At 42.9% G+C, this 19,728-nt stretch overlaps 1 protein-coding gene across 2 annotated transcripts in view; it reads left to right on the top strand.

The window, feature by feature from the left end:
- CC2D1B (coiled-coil and C2 domain containing 1B) overlaps positions 1–19,728 on the top strand; it is a 28,418-nt gene that overhangs the window by 4,791 nt on the left and 3,899 nt on the right. The window contains exons 4-22 of one of the 2 annotated variants that reach the window (XM_062497046.1): positions 1,462–1,577; positions 2,311–2,430; positions 3,536–3,673; positions 5,630–5,891; positions 6,383–6,507; positions 6,665–6,740; positions 7,852–7,962; positions 8,287–8,417; positions 8,696–8,768; positions 10,897–11,006; positions 11,802–11,970; positions 13,201–13,373; positions 13,474–13,599; positions 14,128–14,186; positions 14,427–14,543; positions 15,019–15,092; positions 15,736–15,794; positions 17,524–17,575; positions 18,196–18,295. In XM_062497046.1, the coding sequence (XP_062353030.1) occupies positions 1,462–1,577; positions 2,311–2,430; positions 3,536–3,673; positions 5,630–5,891; positions 6,383–6,507; positions 6,665–6,740; positions 7,852–7,962; positions 8,287–8,417; positions 8,696–8,768; positions 10,897–11,006; positions 11,802–11,970; positions 13,201–13,373; positions 13,474–13,599; positions 14,128–14,186; positions 14,427–14,543; positions 15,019–15,092; positions 15,736–15,794; positions 17,524–17,575; positions 18,196–18,295 (2,191 nt within the window). The remainder of the gene's footprint in view (positions 1–1,461; positions 1,578–2,310; positions 2,431–3,535; positions 3,674–5,629; positions 5,892–6,382; positions 6,508–6,664; positions 6,741–7,851; positions 7,963–8,286; positions 8,418–8,695; positions 8,769–10,896; positions 11,007–11,801; positions 11,971–13,200; positions 13,374–13,473; positions 13,600–14,127; positions 14,187–14,426; positions 14,544–15,018; positions 15,093–15,735; positions 15,795–17,523; positions 17,576–18,195; positions 18,296–19,728) is intronic. The other variant, XM_062497047.1, reaches the window with a different exon arrangement.

Below are 19,728 nucleotides of genomic sequence, written 5' to 3'. Positions count from 1 at the left end.
ATTGTTGTCAGCTTTTCAGGAGCTGACTTCCCTCTCACCCTCATCATGTCACTTATTTTGTTGTTTTGGTGTTTTTATTCATAATAGGAAAATAAAAGTTCAGACAGTGCAAAATTAACATTTGCTATGCCTAACATTTACTGTTCTGAATGTGTGGTTCAGAAAGGATTTTCCGAAGTATTGTGCAGCTGTTTTCCTGCTAGAATTGGAAGTGTGTGGGTTAGAAGCTCATGGAGGATGAGGAATTGGGCAGCTGGCACTGGGGACTCCTGAGACCTGGCCTGGTGCAGTGGTGGGGCAGGATGCAGGCAGGCCACTGCCTGGAAAGGAGGAGCTCCAGTGAGGACAGGGGAGAAACAGGTCCTGTCTGGGAAAGGACAGAAAAAAGGGATCCAGTGCATCTCATGTGCTTGGTTGTTGGCTGAGTACCAGGTGCAGTAATCCCCTCCTGAATTACATCCTAGAGCTAAGATTGGGTATGGAGGAATGGCCTCCTCCTCCAGCAAAAGCTGCACTGTTGGAACATGTTAAGCACAGGGATCCTGCTCTCTCTGATAAGTGCCAGCTGGACAGCCACTCATGTGTTTGATATTGTGGCATCATCTTGCTGCACAGGATTAGAGCTGAAAAACCATCTGAGGAGGCTTGATTCAATTTTTTTTTTTGCCTCTGCTGCACTTTTCTGCACAGCCAGTTGCCTTCTGATATGGCCTGCAGTCTGAGTTTGCTAAGAATTAAATTTAGGAGCATAATGTTCGATAGAAATACTGAAGCACAGATGGGGTGAATTAGATTATTTGAACAGAAAGTTTTGTACCTGGGTTAATTTCCAGCTGATTCAGCAAATACAGGGAGTGAATGGGATCCAGTTAAATTGACTGTAAAGCTCTGTCCTGAAGATCTATATTTTCTGCAGCTTTGACTGCCACTGGTGAATCACCGTCACGTGTCTGCATAGGGAAGTATCAGAAGCATTTACATGGACAGTTGGGATTTGTGGGCAAACAACCTCACCTTTGAGAGCATGTGGAGGAAGTTGATAGTTTAGGAAGATGTGGTTGGCACAGGATGAAGCACAGATGAGAACTCAGCAATGTGGAGTTAAGTAGAGTTTTCAGGATGAAGACCAAGAAGCAAAAATGCAAAATGAAGGAGCCAAGAAAAATTTGGAAAAGGCTGAATCTCATCATCACGACACAGCAGTGCAGAAAATGTGCAAGTTTCTTATTGCCTGCCTTGACTGTCATAGCAGAAACACCAGTGCTGCTTTTCCTGGGTGCTCACTTCCAGTCTTTGTCCTTTATCCTTCAATACACTCTCAGTTACCTACAGCAATAAAGGGGGCATAAGAGGGGAGGTCACTGCTCTCTTTCAGCTGGTAGCAGCTCCTTCAAGATTTGTACCCAGTGTCTGCATAACTGTTCCTTAGGGTTTATGGCTCCTTGGGATTTCCTTTTACAGCTCCTCTGCCCATGGATCATATTGAAAAGATGGCTGCGGAGTGTATGAAGGACCTGAATGAAGACGAAGAGGAAGATGCAGATGATGAAGACTTGGAGAAAGATACAGACCTGCTGGTATGCATAACTGTTAGCAAAGAGTTTTAGTATTTTTTTTTTAACAACTGCATTTAGCAAAAATGTCTGTTAACTTTGTGGTGAGAAGCTAAAATATTGCAAAAGCACCGTCGGATGCAAGTCTTTGCAGGATCCATCCCCCTGCAGTTTCCTAACATTTATGTGTGTGGGGATCTTGGACAATTCAGTGAAGAGCAGGAATCCTATTCCATGTCAGCTGATGGAAGACAGCCAGGAACAGTCTCCTTAAAGTGATGTCTGCCACCATTTTGCTACTGCTTGAAGTAGTGCTTGGCCTGGGAGAGCACCTCAAGAAAGTCTTTGTTGTTTCAGTGACTCATCTAACTGGCAGGGTTTAGGGAAGGATTGTGAAGCAGTGGTTTTGACTGCCATTGCTAGTAGAGGTTTTTTGGAAATTTGAAATTTAGGTGTGCATAATCTTTGTGAAAGTACTTCTCTGAACTTTTTCTGCTTCAGATCTTCAGCCACAAATTTGTGTGGTGATCCTGGGGCTGCAGTGTGGCTTTTCAGTGGTGTCTGGAACCAGTTTAAATTAATAATAAAAAATAAAACTGAATTTTAAAAATTCTTGAATAGAAGATCTTCAGACTCTTCACTTGGGTTCAAGATCTATCTTAAGCTTTTGACACTTTAGACTTGATTTTATTTTTGTCTTTTGAGGACAGATAAGATTTTGAGAAAAAGCCTTTTTTTGGCCCTTACTTTTGCTTAGGCAGAGTTGCAGGAAGTTCTGGGGGAAGAACGTGAGACAGGAAGCTGTGAGGATGAAATGGCAGCAACAGAGCCATCCCCAGCTGAAGCAGAAGATGAACTACCTGGACTGCAATCACAGGTAGGGATGAGCTTTGTGTTTCTGCCAGTTTTGCTGGATCACTGTTGTCATGTGGCTTGTATGAGGGTCATTATCAAGAATCTAGGGAGGTCTTGTCTTCCAGGGAAGGAAAACTCCAGTATTGCTGTTTCCTCTGGGGAAACAGTGCTGTATGGGTGCAGGTGATGCTTTTGTTTTGTTCCAAGGCTGAATTCTGATGTTAGCATAGAATTAAAGAGGTTAACAATTGGAGTCAAGCATGTCTTGTCCCTCATTATACATAGGAGCATGCAGACTGCAGTGCAGGCTTCCAGAGTTCATACCTTCTCCCTAAGAGTATTGAGCAGCATGCTGAAATTGTGAGGCATTTTGTAACTCAGCATCTCTGACATAGTTTTGGATTTTCGCTCAATAGCATTATCTGTCTCAGCTTAATTTGTCAGTCCTCATGCAGTCAAATCCTTTATTCAGTCACTGCATGTTTCAGTTGTGTGCTACACATTCCAGTGCCTTGTACATTGGGCCCATTAGTAAATGGGATTGAGAGGGTTTCTATAGAGGTAATGGCAATAATTACATCAGGAGCCATCTGCAAGGTCTCTGTGGCTATGGAGAGTTTACAAGTAGCTACTCATGACTTTGCTCAGGCTGCTTTTGTCACCGAACTAATTCCAGTCAGAGGAGGAAAGAGAGCTCTTGTTGTAAAACCAGGTTGAAGCTCAGAAGGGAGCAAACTAGCAAAAAAATTTTCTTAACAGTAAGAAAAGAATAAGTCAAGATTTGTGCCAAAATACCTCTTCACACCCTCTGTTGTGTGGGGTTTGAGAGACTTTAGTGTTCTCTTCACCTACTCACCAACCACATGCCTCCAATTACCCTGTGAGTGAGAGTTTCCCAAGTCTCTCCACCCATTCTTCTCTGTGAGGCTTTTGAGAGAGCCCAGAGGTGGAAGCAGGGACTGTTAGCACAGCACAAATGCTCCTCTGTTTCAGGGGCTGGTCCTTCCTGCACTCAATTCCCAGCCGGGTGTGTGTAGAAGAGGAGTGTCTGTTTTTCAGTGCGGTGGGAAAACTCGTCTAGCTGGATGAAATAAGTTTTCTTGATCTGTTTTATTGTTTTTTCTGAGACCTCCTCACTTCCTGCTGTTACCAGTGAGCTACAACAGACGCTGGAGGGGAGAATTGCTGACTACAGGACAGCAATTGCTAACGCGAAGGCGTTGGGGGAGAATGCCAAAATACGGCGGTACGAGAGAGGCCTAAAGGTGAGTTGGGATCAGCAGGATGTGAGTGAGGGTGAGGCAAAGTCAGCTCTCTGAATTGTGCTCTTCCCAGTGTGAGTTTGTTGACAGGGGAGTGAAATCTTCATGTTCTTCATGTTCTGCCGGGTGTTACTTTAAAAACATTTGTTGTTACTGACACCCACCTGATACAGCAAACGCACAGATAAGGTGTGGCTTCAGCTGCCTTTTGTGTGTCAGCTTGGTTTCTGTTGAATGTGGCAGGTGGAGGCAGGGTTTGTGGTACATGCTGAAGTTAAACCCACCTGCCTGGATCTGAATTTGACCTGTGGTGACTGCTCAGTGTTACCTTAAAGCAAGGTTTAGGAGTTTGCCTAGCACATACACCTTGCAGTTCATCACTGCTCCTTCCCTTAGGTACTAACCTTGTACTCACTTCTGTCAGACAAAGGGGGGTGGTGACTTTCTCTGAGTGTATTGGCTGTGCTTGAAAAGCAATAGAGCAGGATTTTTGATTAAGGCAATTAAGAACTGCAGCAAAGAGCAGTCTCTCCAGCCTCTCGTGGTTCCAGGCAGGTGGCGTGCTTGCAGTGAGCTACAGTGCTTGTTTACTGCTGGGCAGGGCCTTTCTCTCCCCGTTGCTTTCAGCAGCTCCCCTGCATCACCTCAGGCAGCAGCAAAGCTGTACAGCTCAGGACTGTGCACTGGGGCAGGATGTAATGGCCCACTGGCTACCAAGTGTCTTGGGGTACAAAGGGAACAATTGAGGCCAAACTCGGGAAAGAAAAAGCACAAGGAAGATGTCTATGTGTGTCTGTTGCCTGCCTGCTCTGACAGGAATGTACACAAAACCACCTGGTTTTTCTGAGAGCCACAGGAATGGACAAACCAGCTATTCCATTCAGTAATGAACTTAGTGCACTGTGCCTCTTCCTTCATTTTTCAGGGTAGGGAGTTTCCTTGTGCCTTAGTAGTGTAACTGAGGATAATAGACCAGATCTCACTTCACAGCTCACAGCTACTTAATTAGCAAAATTACATGTCAACAAATGGTGTCGAGTTCTCTCTTGTATGTAGTTCTTGGAACTGTGAACTTGAATCTCAATCTGTCACCCCCACTTGGAGAAGAGGGAGCTGCCTATGGGTTGTTGGTCTGAACCCCAGTCTCATATGCAGTCATTTCAAAATATCTCTGCTACTGTTACTTAATAGGTCAAACAATGCCATGGCTAAAAAAAAAAAGCAGCGATTCTGTCACTGATGAGATTTTGTTGTTGTTGTCTTCTTTGCTTCCATTTCAGTTTCTTTGGAAGATGAAAGAAGTAAAACATTTGTTTTGGCTTGAAGTGCATGGTGGTCTTTTGTCTGAACCTCAAATTAAATTTAAAAAGTAAAAATACTGAGGAAGGTAATATTTGTGGTGGAGGAGGGGTTTTAAAAAACTGAGTGGCAGTTAATACAAGTTGGAATTGGTGAAAGCTCCTTATCATAGGTGATGAGCTGGAGCTCCATTACCTTTGTTAGTATTTAATGGCTTTTCTCATTGCATTAAATAGGTTTGCAGACCTCTTCCTTTCCTGGATCCATGTAGGCAGTGACATTTCAGAATAGCATATTTTATTATATTTTTAAGATGCCCAAAATCCATCTACAATTGGTATAAATGGCTTCCTTGGTGACTTTCTGTGACAAAGCTGAGTGGATCACATCAGCGCTCCAATAATTCTGTGCACCGAGGTACCTGCAGTTACCTGCTTTGGGTAACGAGACCTTTGCACTGTGTTCCTCTGGTATCTTGACACCTTTCACTGGCACTGAGGTTCTGCTTGCAGAAAAACAGGGAGCAGAAGGGCAGCAGTCTGGTGGCGTGTGTGGCAGAGCCTGTTATGTATAAGGGGATGAATTTGTCTTTTAATCATTTTATGCTAGTGACAAGTTTGGTGAAAATGCCTATTGGCTCTGTTGTTCCTTCCGTGCCAGACACTGGAAACCATGCTGGCTGCAGTGAAGAAAGGCAAAAAAATCAGTGAGGAAGAAATGCCACCTCCTGTTGCAACAGGAAAGAGTAGTTCTTATGTACCTCAAGCCATGGGAGTGGAGCTGGAGAGTTCAGGAGATTCACCAGAGAATAAAGCTGAATCTGCTGCAGAGGATGAGCAGAAGACTTCTCCTGAGGCAAGGGAGCATTTGGAATCAGAGTCTCTGCAAGGTCGGGCTGCTGCTGATCCTGCTGTGGAAACAGGTACTGTGATGTGAGAGAAGCAGTTGCAACCCTAATTAATGCTGCATCTTCCCTGATGTTTGTGTTGTGTGTAGCAAAGCACTGCTTATGTTGGAACTTCCCTGCTGAATGTCTCAAGAGTTGTCCAAGGAATGCTGAGTTTCTGGCTGTGGAATCAGTTACTGTTTTAGAGCTCTTCTGTGCACTGGATCACTAGCCTTAACTTCTCCTGTGCCTCAGTTTCTCCTTCATTATTTGATATGTAGAGTTCCAGCCTTTAAAGAGTTTTGAGATACTGACTTAGACCTAATATTTTTTTTCTTTAAATTGGGAAAAGTAGAACTGTTATGTTAGGTAGGACTTCTGGAGACTGGAGGAAAAAGGATAATTGTAAAATGGCTGTTGTGACTTAGAGCAGAAGGGGATAGATATGGGTTTGCATACATGGATGTAGCAAAGGATGCAAATTTTGCATGCTCTGTGTTAATCTCAGCATGGTCTCATTCTCCCAGATCCCCAGCACAGCAGCACACGAGCAATCCTACTTATGAGGCAGAAGGAGTATAAATTAGCAGCTCTAAAAGCCAAGCAGCAAGGAGACCTGGAGAAAGCAAAGGAATACATGAAGGCAGGCAAGGTATGCACTCAAGAAATCCCAAATGCTGAACACACCCTGTGCTGTACCCACATGCATTAAATAGATGATGGATATATTAGACAGATACTTACTGTGGCAGCTGTCAAGCCTTGGACAGACCAGAACAAATTTACTTGTTTTGTTTTTTCTGTATTAGAAGTTTAATGTGGTGTTGGAAGCTTTGGACAGTGGGCAGCCAATAGACCTCCAGAATATGCCTCCATCTCCTCAGGGTAAGGCTTGTCTTCAGGAAACCTTTTCAGAAGTCTCTCTATGCTGTAATGGAATGATTCTACATTTGATTGCAAAACTATTAAAAGAACTGAAGATGGTTTAGGACTGAGGCTCACTGCACGTTCATAGTCTAATCAAGACCAATGAAGAGAAATGAGGTATCATTACTTATATTGCAGTTACTCTCTGTGAATTACAAGTTCAAACAAGTATTGATGTCTGATATTCTGGGTATTTTAAGTGTAGACAATAGCAGCCAGTATTTGAAGTGGAAGGGAAAGAAGGATAATGGCAAAGTAAATTCTTAAAATTTACTGTAATATTTGATGGTGTTATGTGCTTCAACTAAAGCTCATAACGTTTCGATTAACAAACAGATCATAGTGCACTAAAGTCTAATTTTTAAAGCAAGTTATCAATATTAAAGATATACCTCAGTCCTGGTAAGAGAATTTGGTGGTTTTTTTAGGTAGATGCAGTATCCCCACCAATAATTAATACGTGGTCTGTCCAGCCCAGTGTTCTAAGCAACTTACTTTAATAGATTATTTTATTCTAAGACACTAAATGACAGATTATTTCAGTAAATCATGAGATTCATGACTCAAATTACAGATCATTAAATGGTATTGCAGAGGAGCTTCATCCAGGGCATAACCTTTCCTTAAAAAGTGCAAGATTTTTGCAGCAAATAATCTTCTAGATTTCTGTTGCACAATACTAGAAACTGGAGTTTCTGAATAGATTATATGAGTTCTTCCCTTTTCCAGCACATCTTTTGTTACAAATATTTTAGTCAATTAGCAGACTTGTTCACTCCTTCCATCTGCCAAGATACCAAGTGATATTTCGGGGAGAGAATTCTGAGAATACTTGAACTACTTTTACTTATTTTTTCCCCCCTCAAGCAGCCCTAACCAAAATTAAATCAGCATTTGAGATTTTCTCTTACAAAGCACGTTCTGTGGATAATGTGAACCTTAGACTTAGCTAGCCGTGGAGATATTTGGAAGCCAAAAAAGCTTTCAGGAAGATTTTCTGAGTGACATGCAGCAGTAATTGCTGTGTATGGAGCGTGCTGTGAAACTTCCTGCTTTCTCTGCTTTGCAGATCTTGAAAGCTTAGGACATGTACAAGATGCATCCAAGCAAAAACTACCACCTCAGGTGGGAAGTTCCCAGGATCTTGCAACACCTGAACCTCAGGCCCAAGAAGCTTCAGGTAGGACTTTTGCACTTCTCTAGTAAGTCATGAAAATAGCACAGCTGGGAAGCACTTTAAGGTCTGACCTCTCCCACTGAACTGCAGCAGGACTAAGTAAACCTGGCTAATGTTCCTGAGTATTGTTTGCTGCTGATCCAATCTACTTTTGTTCTGGATCAGTGATGGAAATAAAAGTTTATTAACTTTCTTCATAACAGCAGTGTTTGTAGTGAAACTTTCCGGTGATGCTCCCCGACAGAGGTGAGGAAGGGGAGGAGAAAGGCAGCCTGCGTGTACTGAAATCTTTATGATGTGACATTCGATTGTCTGTGTGGTTTGCAGAGTCCCTGCAGCAGCCCAAGACGGTGCTGGAGGCGTTGCAGCAGCGGCTGGACAAGTACAGGGCAGCAGCAGCTCAGGCTAAAGCCAGCGGGGACGATCGGAAGGGCAGGATGCACGATAGGATAGCCAAGGTAAAACTAAAGTTTGGCTCTTTGCATCCAGCAAAGCCATTTGAATCCCTTTTCTTGCTGAAGACTTTTTCAAGGCTGAAATAATTTGTGTATTGTCTGTCTGGTTGAAAAGAGGTCCAGTGGGGAAGTTGGAAAGCATTCGGAGGAAGAAATAGAGACAATGCACATATTGTAGTAAAATACTGAGTCTTGTACAGTGTTTATGCTGCTTAAATACAGATGATTGCTAATTCACAGTCAGCTCTATTTTATGTCTTACTGAGTGCCTTTGATTGCAGCAATACCAGGATGCCATAAGAGCCCACAAGGCAGGGAGAAAAGTGAATTTTTCTGAGCTACCTGTTCCTCCTGGTGAGTGTGAATGTAAAACGTCCTAATCCCCCAAATTTTTTTGCACCTGCTAGGCTCTGAAGGGGCTGTGCAGATACTGCCTGCTCATCCTGTGGAGCAGCTCCTCAGTGTTTTCTCAGTGAGTAGCTGGCCTTGCTGTTCAATGGTATTGTGAAGTTTTTTCTTAATATGTTCCCAAACACTGACCCTAGTGAATATTCCTGCATATTGATGACCTGTTTGACAGTATGGGAACCTAAAACTGGCACTCTTTGAGAAGTTCAACAATTTCACCGTAGGCAGGTGCTAAAAATGTTACTTGTCTATCCTCTGTGTCAGCCCTCCTAGAGGAAAGACTAAGTTTGGGTTATATTGGCTTCTTAGTTTTGCTGGAAGGACATTTTTAAAAGTGAAAAAAATTTCCTGATGTTCCCCATTCTGCTGATTCCTATTAGGACCCTCAGAACCTGATATGTAATTAATATCTCCATGTAACACCTTGTAACATCAAATCAGTATTGCAGATCTCCTGGCTGGTAAAAGTCTGCAGAGATGAAGCAAATCGTGCCCGTGGTCACACTGGGACAATGGCAGAGGCAGCAGCTGAGCCTGTTTCTTGAGACACTGTGTCCTGTTTATCTTCTTCAGAACACCGAGTGCTGTGTCTGGAAAAGTTTGGGCAAGGTCATCTGTGAATGCCTCTCATTTGCACGATAGGGTTTCTCCCCTAGGAAACATTTTTCCTTTTATCTTGGGCCTGAGGTGTTCTTCTGAAGGATACACTCAGCACTGCAAAGCAGTGCCTGGATTTTTTAGGTTAGAGGACAGAGATGGACCTTGTGGTGTTTTTGTCACTGTCAGATGTGGCAATGGCAAGCGCAGTGGTTGTAGAGTAGGCACTGCCAGCTCTTTCGGGTCGTGTGTGGCTTTGAAAGCTTCCTCCTTTGAAGCTGTCCCTGAAAGGCAGTTTAACATCCCTTTTTCCAGACCTTGATCCCTTTCTTGGTAAATACCAGTTTCTGTAAGAGTGAGGTACTCCATATTTATACCTCTAGAAATACAGAGAACTGCTCAGTGTCCTTGCATGTCAGCTGGATGTTTTTCAGCCATCATTTAGAGGCCACATGATTTACATTGAAGACAATTATCAGGCAGTCACTGAAACCAGCAGTGAATTATCCTGGGATGGCAGTGCCCTTCATGGCATCTGGCTGGTGATGAGTACCAGCCTTGGACTCCCTGGAAACAGAAATGCTGCTGAGCAGTGGATCAAATGTCACACGGGGCATCAGCACAGGATTCTATGTTCTGCCTGCCTGAGTACCTTGAATTTGTGCTCTAGCAGCCATCTCTAGGTTTAGAAGCAGTTTAGTCACTGTTTCTTAGCACTTCTCATGAGACTGGCAGCAAGAATACTTGCTATATATTAAATGAGAAAAGTCATTTAATATACAGCAAATATATATACAGATGTTTTATAGCAGTGGCTCTGGATCTCTGTTCTATGACGCTGACACTAAAGTAGTCATGTGGCAATGAGAGTTTTATCTTCCATCATGAAGCCTTCCTTCCATCCTTAAAAGCATAACAAAAGAATGGAGAACATAATTCTTCATACACTTCTCATTTAACTCCTCTGATTCTGCCTAAATTTGGTACCTCTGCATTGCAGTATCTTTTCAGCAGAGGCTGTGTGACAACCCAGCTGTCAGCAGTGGACTGTTTATTACTCTGGGGGTAGCACTGATATTCTGCTGGATTGTGTGCTTGCTAAAGTCAGGCAGCAGTGAGAGGGGAAAAATAAGACTAAATCCTTTGCTGGTTCTGAGGGCATTGCTACAACTGAAGTCTTGAGGTTGTGAGGTTGCTTGGCTGGCTGCCAGTTGCTCAGCTTGGAAAACCACTCAGTTGTTGCATCATTTTACTGCCATCCACTTAAGCTCGGTATCTGAGAGATCTATCTTAAGCCCACCACTCAGACTTCATCTAGCAAGGATTTTTGACCTTTGCCTCAATTTAGTTAGACTGAATTCTAAAATACATTAGATAATAGGTATTTGCATATAAACAGCTTTACAGTAAACAAGTAATATGGAAGACATACCATGGGGCTTATGCAACTCTCTCTCTGTGTTCCTTTCCTTCACAGGATTTCCCCCTCTTCCTGGTGTTGCAGCAGCAGATGGTGGCAGCACCATCGCTGCTGTCCTGGAGAATGCCAGCAAGCTGGCAAACATGGAGAATGATGAAGAGGAGGAGGTTAGTGTTGCCTGGTAGGATGTGTAAAAGTTCAATTGCCATCTCTTGTAGCATGCAGAGATGAGGCTGGATGTTGGATTTCTGGGTAAGGGTACTGAGGTGAAATATATTTCCCAAAAGTCTGAGGAATACGGGACCTCAGTGGTAATTTCAGTTTCCTTTATAGAGTAGGGGAGACAGATGAGATGTTATTACAGTCAGTACCTACAGAGTCTGTGAGTGCAGGGTTTGGCCCTTCCATGGCTGTCTTGTATGTAGATTTTATTGTCAAAGCGAACACTTGAGATCCTCACCACTCCTTTACCTTGGTCTGCAGTACTTAAATCTGTACTTTTATCCTGCATCCCAGTAGCTTCCTATGTTTATTCTTTCCCAGGATGTTCAACACTTACTGCTTTTTGTCAGGCTGCACCAGCATTTAGACTTTGGTTTGATTTCTGTCTCTCTCTGGATTTGGTTGCTGATTGATTGTTCTTTCAACTGGAGGAGCTTATAATGGAGAGAATTGCTGGATGATTTTTTTTTTCTGCATGCCTCTGCTTCTTTAAAAATCACTGCCTTGTTGAACATTCCTTTATTCCATCCATGGCTTGCATAGGTCAGCTACCTGCTGGCCCAGCATGGCTCATAAACCTCCAGAAGTTAAAATTTGCTGTGTGGAATTCAATGCTCCCCTCAGAAGGGATACCTGAAGGCTGATATAGACATAACCATGGTTGTTGATGCTTGAGATGGTGTCCTCAACCCTGGAATAGATTTTATGCATTTATTATGCAATTCTTTTTGTTTTGCTAGAATGAGCCTCTACCCCAGGCCCCAGTTGCCAAAAAGCCAACTCAGGTTGTTAAACCAACTCCAGTTCCATCTGCTGCAGCTCAGGAGAGCTCTCCTGAGCACCTGAAACGAGCTGCATCACCCTCCACCGTGGACAAGGCAGAGTCAATGGATCATCTCCCTGCAGCTGGTAAGTGAAGGGATCACCATTCCCAGTGCTCCACATGCAAGTTGTTTGCTCTAGTTTGGTGAAGACTTTATCATTATAATTGAAGTGTGAGCCTGTGAATGTGTATCATAGATTTCCTCTGACAGGAGCCCCAATATGTGTGTGCTGGAGGGCAGATCCAGACCATGCAGCTTTATTTCACAGAGACAGCATGTATAATTATAAGGCTGATTAGGTTTTTAATTAATTTTGCTGTAACAAGTGTATCGATTCATAATGTTTAACTCTGCTCACAGCTGAACTCTCCATATACTCTCATTAAAGGGGATGGGTTACCAGTGTGAATTATTCATTGATCCAGTGGAGCTTCCTACATCAGACAGAGTCCTCTGTCTGGTGCTTCACCCAAGGATCTCAGGCTGGCAGTGCAGGCAGGGCTTCATCCATCTCTACTCTTCCCTTGCTAAGGTCACTTAGCAGCTGTGTGTACAAGATGAATTATGCAGATAGTAAGGGACAGCCACTACCTCACAGTGTGGTTTGGGCACACACAGACAGTGCTCAGGCTCTTGCTGATGCCTTGACTGTAATCCCATCCTCCTTCCCTTCTTCCCTGGGTAGTTCTCTCAGGATGAAGTAGAACTTCCTGACTGACTGATGCACTGGCCTGGTACAATGTAGAGCAGTTTTATTGGTGTGGTTGTCCTTACTGTTTTGGCAAGGAAAAGAAGAGACTCAAGCATTAATAGGAAACTAAGAGAACAAGGGATTACAAAGATGCAGAGGTGGTATGTCTGAGTGGGCCTGCACATTGGTTCATCAAGTTTCTTTTCTGACAGATCAGGGGAGAGGAAGGAAATTATTCCAGAGGACGCTCATAATTTGCTGTTTCGTAGAAGTTAACATGGAGAGCTGAAAGTTTGGATTCAGCTTTTCCTTTGGACCAGTCAGCTGTGCTGGAGTCTGACTCAGGCCTGCAAATTAGGGGCTGTAATAACTCTTGTGACACTTGTGAAGTGCTGTGAGGTTTTTTTTGATGAAGGATGCTGTTCTAGAAGGAAGCTTGTCTCTTTTTTTAATGGTTGGAATTGAAAGTGCCCAAGAAACAGTTGAGTGCAGTAAGGAAATGTCCTGATTTGATATCTGTATTTTCACTGATCTTTTCCTGGCTGTAAACTCAACACGGTAAACCTGTGTCAGGGGCATCGGCAGTGTCAGATGAGTGAGTGTTTCTGTACAACTGTTTTTCAGTTAGGGAACAGCTGGAATTTCTGGAGAACAGAAAGAAGCAATACCTGAAGGCAGCCATCAAAGCAAAGAGGGAAAACAACCTTGAACAGGCGAAGACTTATCTCAGAACAGCGAAGGGCCTTGACCTAAAGATTGAGCAGGCAAAATCTGGGAAAACTGTTGATATTTCCAAGGTTAGTGGGACTGTTAATATTCTGCTTTATTTCATATTCTTGGACATCTAAGTGCGTAGTTTTCCCTATTAGGGCTCAGAAATGTGTTCTTGTGTTGCAGCTGCCATCACCTCCTACAGATGATGAGGGTGATTTTATCTTTGTACACCATGAAGATGTCAGGCTGTCTCAGAAAGCAGATGAAGTTTATGCACAGCTTGTAAAATTGCTGAAGGACCAACATGAGGTGACCATTCTATGTTTATTTAGAAATGTTTTTGAGTTTCTTTTGTACATTTCTTTGGGATTTACTAATATTATATTTCCATCATTGTTCCAGTGGGGTGGGTTTTTTTTGTTGTTTGTTTGTTTTTGGGGTTTTTAAAATACTTTTGATATTGCATGCCCTAAAATGGAGAATTTTCAGAGTTGGAGTCTCTGGCTAGTTGAATGAAGCCAGAGGGTGTGCTTGAAGGCTTGGGGCTAGCAAATTATCACTGTTAAATATGAGCACTCAAGTCTGAAAACAGTACCTGAATATTAAGACTAGGCCTCAAATCTACCAATCAGGGGATTAAAATGTAATAGGGAGAACAGCTCAAACAAATGCTGTGCTTTGGACTTGAGGAATGGGGTGGTGAATGTTCTTGAGTGACTCAGGAAAGTGCCTGGTTTTTATTAAACTAGGTTGTCATCAACCTCAGAATTGTACCATTCATGGATCTGTGTGTGAGGACCACTAAGTGAATCTGTTTGCTTTTGTTTGTGTTGACAGAGGTGTTTGCAGTATTCCAAGCAATTCATGCATCTGGGAAACGTAGCAGAAACAACTCGGTAAGACCCAGTGCCTGCTTTCAATCATCCCCAAAACAGTTATTTCAGGTTTGAGTCTGCCTGACCCCCTGAAGATGTTGGGGCTTGAGTTGGTAAATTTATCCTTGTGTGAAAGGATTGAGACTGTGATTCCTGCATCTCCACATTGCTCTCAGGTCTGGCTGAGGGTTACTCTGTGCTCTGTTTGATTTCTGTGGTTTGTTTACTGGCTTTTTTTTCTTTTTTTGCCTTTTTCTGTAGGTTTGAGAAACTGGCTCAAGGTTGTAAAAAGGATATGGAGATCCTACAGCTTGCACGAGCACAAGGAATGGATCCTCCAAGCCATCACTTTGAGGAAAGAACCTTTAAAATGATAAGGTGTGGAAAAACAAAAACATTTCTCAGGCAGGCTGGAATGACTTTCCTGGTCTTTACCCTTGTTTAGGGAATTCCGGGCTTCAGCAAACTTGGGTGGCATCCAGGGTTAGGCTCAGGATTCCTGAAAGGATACTCTGAACAACTTAAATACAAAGAAGTTGTTCTCTAACTTCTCTTGCTGATTCTTTTGTTTTCAGGATGCCTCCAGCTTCTGCTCTTATATTCTGTTTCTTCAGCCGTTCTTCCTTCCTGTGTGCTTCTCCCTCAGTCCTGTTGCCTCCTGGGCTTTATTCCTGGCCTCAGAGATATTTTTAGCTCTGTTTGTGCTATTCCCTTGCTCTGCTGTATTTTGTGGAGATGGTCTCTGTAGGAGTGCACTCTTGAAAAAGCTCTGACAAATAACCATGGCATCCCGGTCTGGCAGTGGATCAGCTGACAGTGGGATGAATGTGCTTTTTTGTCTCTCTTTTCACAGGATATTTTCTGATCTTAACAGCACAGAAATGCACCTTCTTATTGTCAGAGGGATAAACCTACCAGCCCCACCAGGTGTGTACTCAAGAGGGCATGTGGGCTTTTTCCTCTGAGTAGGTAAGGAAAGTAATGGGGAATGAAATTTCTCTATCTTGAAGGCCATTTTAGGAGCCAGTACTCAATAAAACAAAATTAGCATGTTTTGGGCTCATGTCCCCCCAAAACCTTAAACAGTATTTTTAAAAAAGCAGACAGGTGAATAAAGAGAATCTGGGTTCCATCTGGACAGAAAGAAGAGCTTTAAATTTTCCTGGGTTCACTCATAACTGGCTCATAGTTAAGGTTTCATTTTTGCCTCCTATTTTGTTACGAGTGCCTGCCTGTGAGTTGCACCACTTTGGTGTATTTTGAGGCTTCAGTAGAAAGGATTTGCTCCTGCCAGTGTTACTGCTTTTAGCCCCTTGCTCCTGGGAGCTTGTAAACCATCTGTGCTAGACTGTGTTAGGACTAACAGCATAAAAAACCCCAGGTGTTTTCCTTTGGATGCCAACTCTCTGTGGATTTTGGTTTGATGGATGGGTTTTTCTGTTGTCAAGAGGCAGGTCGTGAGTCCTACTGTAAAACAGTTGGGTGCTCTTGAGAATCCCGTTCAACATGACAGATGTAATGACAATGTCTGTACTGGCTGTTTGGATTGGCTGGTTGTTGTCTCACCCAGGTGTGTCACCAAGAGATTTGGATGCATTTGTGAAGTTTGAATTTCAGTACCCGAGTGCGGTGAGTGTGTCGTGGCTCTTCTGCCCCTCAGTCTGTCCCCCCTGCCTCTGCATGAGCTTGTGAGGGCTCCAGGGAAAGGGAGGACACTTCTAGACATCCTGCCTGGATCTGATTTTAAAGCAGATTTCTTTTCCTGAGAAACAGAACTGCTGAGTGTGTTGGCTGCAGGTTTGACCTTTGCACCTTTCTCTCAGTGCTCTCCACACCTTACCCTTGGCATGGCGGTGTCTGCAGGTTCTGTGTCAGCAGCACTGTCCCAGTGTTGGCAAAATTTGTCAAAGTTGATTTCTTTCAGAGCTGCAAACACACCAAACACCAGGGCACACAAAATTGTTGCCAAGGGCCACCTTAGATGTGATCACCCTAAGTCCTCTGCCATCAAAAATACAAGCTTTTAAAGGCATTGAATTGAGCCTCTCTTAGAATTGTAGAAATGGATTTAAAGGGTTAATCTTTGTCATCAAATAAATGGTGATTTAATTAGCAAATATATATATATACACACACACACACACACACACATATACATACATAGACCTGGAGAGAGGACTTGGGCCATGCAAGTTTTTCTGATTAGCACTTGTGTGTATGTGCATGTATGTATGTGTATGTATATAAAAATATGTATACACATATGTATTGCTTCTTTCCTTGGAATTCCCCAGTGTTATCCTGTTCCTCTCACCTTTAAAAGCAGTCTCTGGTCTGAAAAATACTCAAACCTTAGAGCTAGAAGGGCTTCTGAAGGAGGGACTGACTGGTCTCTTACTGTCAGCCCCCCTATTACTGGGGCTTTGCTGCTCTCTGTGTAGGGCAAAACCAGATCTTGATCTTGCAGGACTAATGCTTAGCCCTGAGGGAGTGCAGAGCCTATGTTTTTACCTCCCAATAAATTTTGCAGTAATTCCACTAAAATTAATTCAGTTACCTGTGGGAAATAGGTGATGGTCAGACCAGGTTTGTGTTTAGGTTTGAGTGACATGAGGCCTTAATGAAGGAGTAACTCAGGGTGGCTGAAACCAGAACTGGCCTGTATGAATAATTTTCTGGGGAATGAGTAAGAATCAGCATAGTTCCTTTTAATCTATTTTCCTTTGTTTAAAAGAAAAAAGAGATCTTTACTCCTTAGCCAACAGTCAAATAAATATACCACCTTTCTCCTTTGTAGCTGAAATCAGTTTTGCAAAGTAGCTGCAATAATTAGGCCACATTGTCCTTGTTCATTCCCCAGAGATTTAGTTTGTACTCCACTTTAGGTTAAAAGTTAATTCATTTTGGTGGCAGATTGATTGTCAGGGAAAATAATAGTAGGGCAATTCCCTGAATGATTTATGATGAATTCCTTGTGTAGCTTATTATTCAAGCTAATGCAGGAGGAAGAGAATTACTGTGTCGTGGAAGGTGCACAGTTTGTCATGGAGTTTAACAGCCCCAGTCAGTAACTTTATGATGATTGGATTGAATTGACTGTGACTGTGTAGCTTATCTATGGCTCTCATATTTAATGTAATGATTTGGCTTATTCTTTCTCCAGTATTATCCTTGTTACCACAGTGAAATCCAAGTATTTTATTTGTGAATATACCATGACTCTTCTCATTTAGATAACCCCTAAAACCTTACTTTTCTGGTACAGGCATAAAATAGACCTGGCAATAAAAATGGTCATTAGTCTGTTTTCAAGCATTGCTTGACAGTTTTACATTATGTCTGTCTCTTTTTTTAATAGGAACAACCTCAAAAGAGTAAAACATCTGTAATTAACAATAACAATTGTCCAGGTGAGTCCTTTTTTTTCTGGAATGGCAGGAAAAATGTTGCACCTTGGGAATCCCTGGACAGTACAGACTGGTGTCAGACTGTGAACCAGGCCAGAGATCCTCCCACCACCTTTTTCCTTCTTTCTTATGGAAGGGTTTGTTGGGGTGTGAAATCCAGCAGCGCCAGCTATTTCTTCGCCCTCATCCCAATCCCAATATTGGTGGTAGCCATTATGTTATTAATTAAACCAGTATTAATTACATTATCCAAAACACCCCTTCCCAGTAATTTCAGCCTTTCTCTGCTTTTTCTTTAATATTTTGTCCCTTCTTTCTTAGCCACAAACACTCTTTACTTGCTGAAAGACCTAACCTGTCTAGTTCTAGCTCTCCAGTACCTTGCTGTCAGCTCACAGTGGCTTGGTTTTCCTGCAGTTTGGTTTCTGTCCCTGTAAGGTGGGGGTGACATGAACTGTGGCACAGGGACACACCCTTGTGACTGACTGAAAGACCCTCCTGAGGAGGAGTTCCTGTGGCTGTGAAGTGTCTCACACATGGGCCAAACTGAGTAGGTGCATGGAATAGAGCACTGCACACCATTTGACTCCCAGCTTCCTTTCCTTTTCCTTTATTTCACTCAGAGTACAACCAGCTGTTTAAGCTGAACATCAACCGGAACCACCGAGGCTTCCGACGTGCAATTCGGTCCAAAGGAATTAAATTTGAAGTGTTTCACAAAGGGTGAGTCCACAGTTTGCTGCTCTGCTAACAGTGAAAAGTGTTGCAGCTGAAGTTTAGGAGGCACAATCTTTAAGCCAGCACTAATGAGTTGTCTGGTCTTCATGTCTGAGAGCTTTCAAAATGTGCCTGAGCTCTGTAGCTTCCCCTGTGGGGGTGAAGAAGGACACAGATTTGGTGAAGTTGATTCAGATCAGTTGAGGATTAGTGTTAAAAGGAGTTGGTGAGACTGAGAAAGCAGTGATCCTGAGCACTGCTGGCAGCTGCCTTGAGAGAGACAAGACTCCCCTCATCTCAGAGAGCAGGATCACAAGATTAATGTTAAAAACGTTCAGGGAGATCGTCCTCAGTCCAGACTCCTAACTGAGTTACTCAGAATAGGGGTGGCCTGTATTCCCTCATCCCTGGGATGGTTGTGATCCAAGACTGTGATGGGATACCAGATAAGTTGGTTTTTGTCTGGTGGCTCTTTGTCTTATTCCTTGTTGCTATTACTGGGCCACGCAGAAATCATTCATATGTTTTCTGAGATTATTTTTAAGCTGCAGATGTTTCAGTTTTTGACCTCTATTGTCATTCCTATTGAAGCAAAAGTTGGTTTTATTACTTTTTGTGTCAATCCTGACTACTGTACTGCTCTGTGTTCAAGATCTCCCCTCTTTTGCAGAGCTGTGAAGTGTTTACATTTGTTTAAAATGGGGTTTTTATCACCTTTTCCCAGCTATCTCCTTGGGAGAAAGGAGAGAATGAAGTGATCCAGGCTCTTTCTGAAGACTGTCTGCTCCCTGTCTTTTCTGAGACTACGGATGAATAATACTTTCAGAAATGCTTTTGTGGATGTTGTAGCTTTGGGGTCTCTGATAGCTCTTTAACCATCTCCCAAGAATTATTTTTGTTCAGTGAGCAAAGGAGACTTGTTTCAGGTCATACATACTAAACTTCAGTTTAACAACACTTTAAAGGGAAAACCCAGCAATGTATTTTTCCAAAGGAAAAAGTCTCTTCTTGAGCCTCTCCTAAAAGCTTCTGAAGATGAAAGGGGATTTCCCCAGAGCTCTTTCTGAAGCCATAGCCTAGAGCAGTTCTTCACAGCAAGCCCCTGGCACTGAGCAGGGATGAACCAGTCTTTATTGTTTCTTGAGTTATAAAATGGAAATATGCTTTTAAAAATTCAGCAAGAATTGCTGATTGTCTGAACTTTACGAGCAAAGTGTCCCATATGCTGCAGTACAATTACATAATCCTTCATTTTAAGGTTCTTGTGAAGTGAAGGAAGTATTCCAACATGGGAGTTAAGAAATCCTGAACTTCCCTAAATGATTGTGTGAGTCTGCTGTGGTGTGGCTGATGGGGAGTCTCAGTCTCCTGTTTCCACCAATAATGTGATCTTGAGGCTCCATTAACGATCCTTGAGTTTCCATGGCATATGTCAAGTC

The sequence above is a fragment of the Cinclus cinclus genome, chromosome 8 (assembly GCF_963662255.1).
Source record: "Cinclus cinclus chromosome 8, bCinCin1.1, whole genome shotgun sequence".
NCBI classification, from domain to species: Eukaryota; Metazoa; Chordata; class Aves; order Passeriformes; family Cinclidae; genus Cinclus; species Cinclus cinclus.
This window is presented reverse-complemented; position numbering and strand designations above follow the sequence as displayed.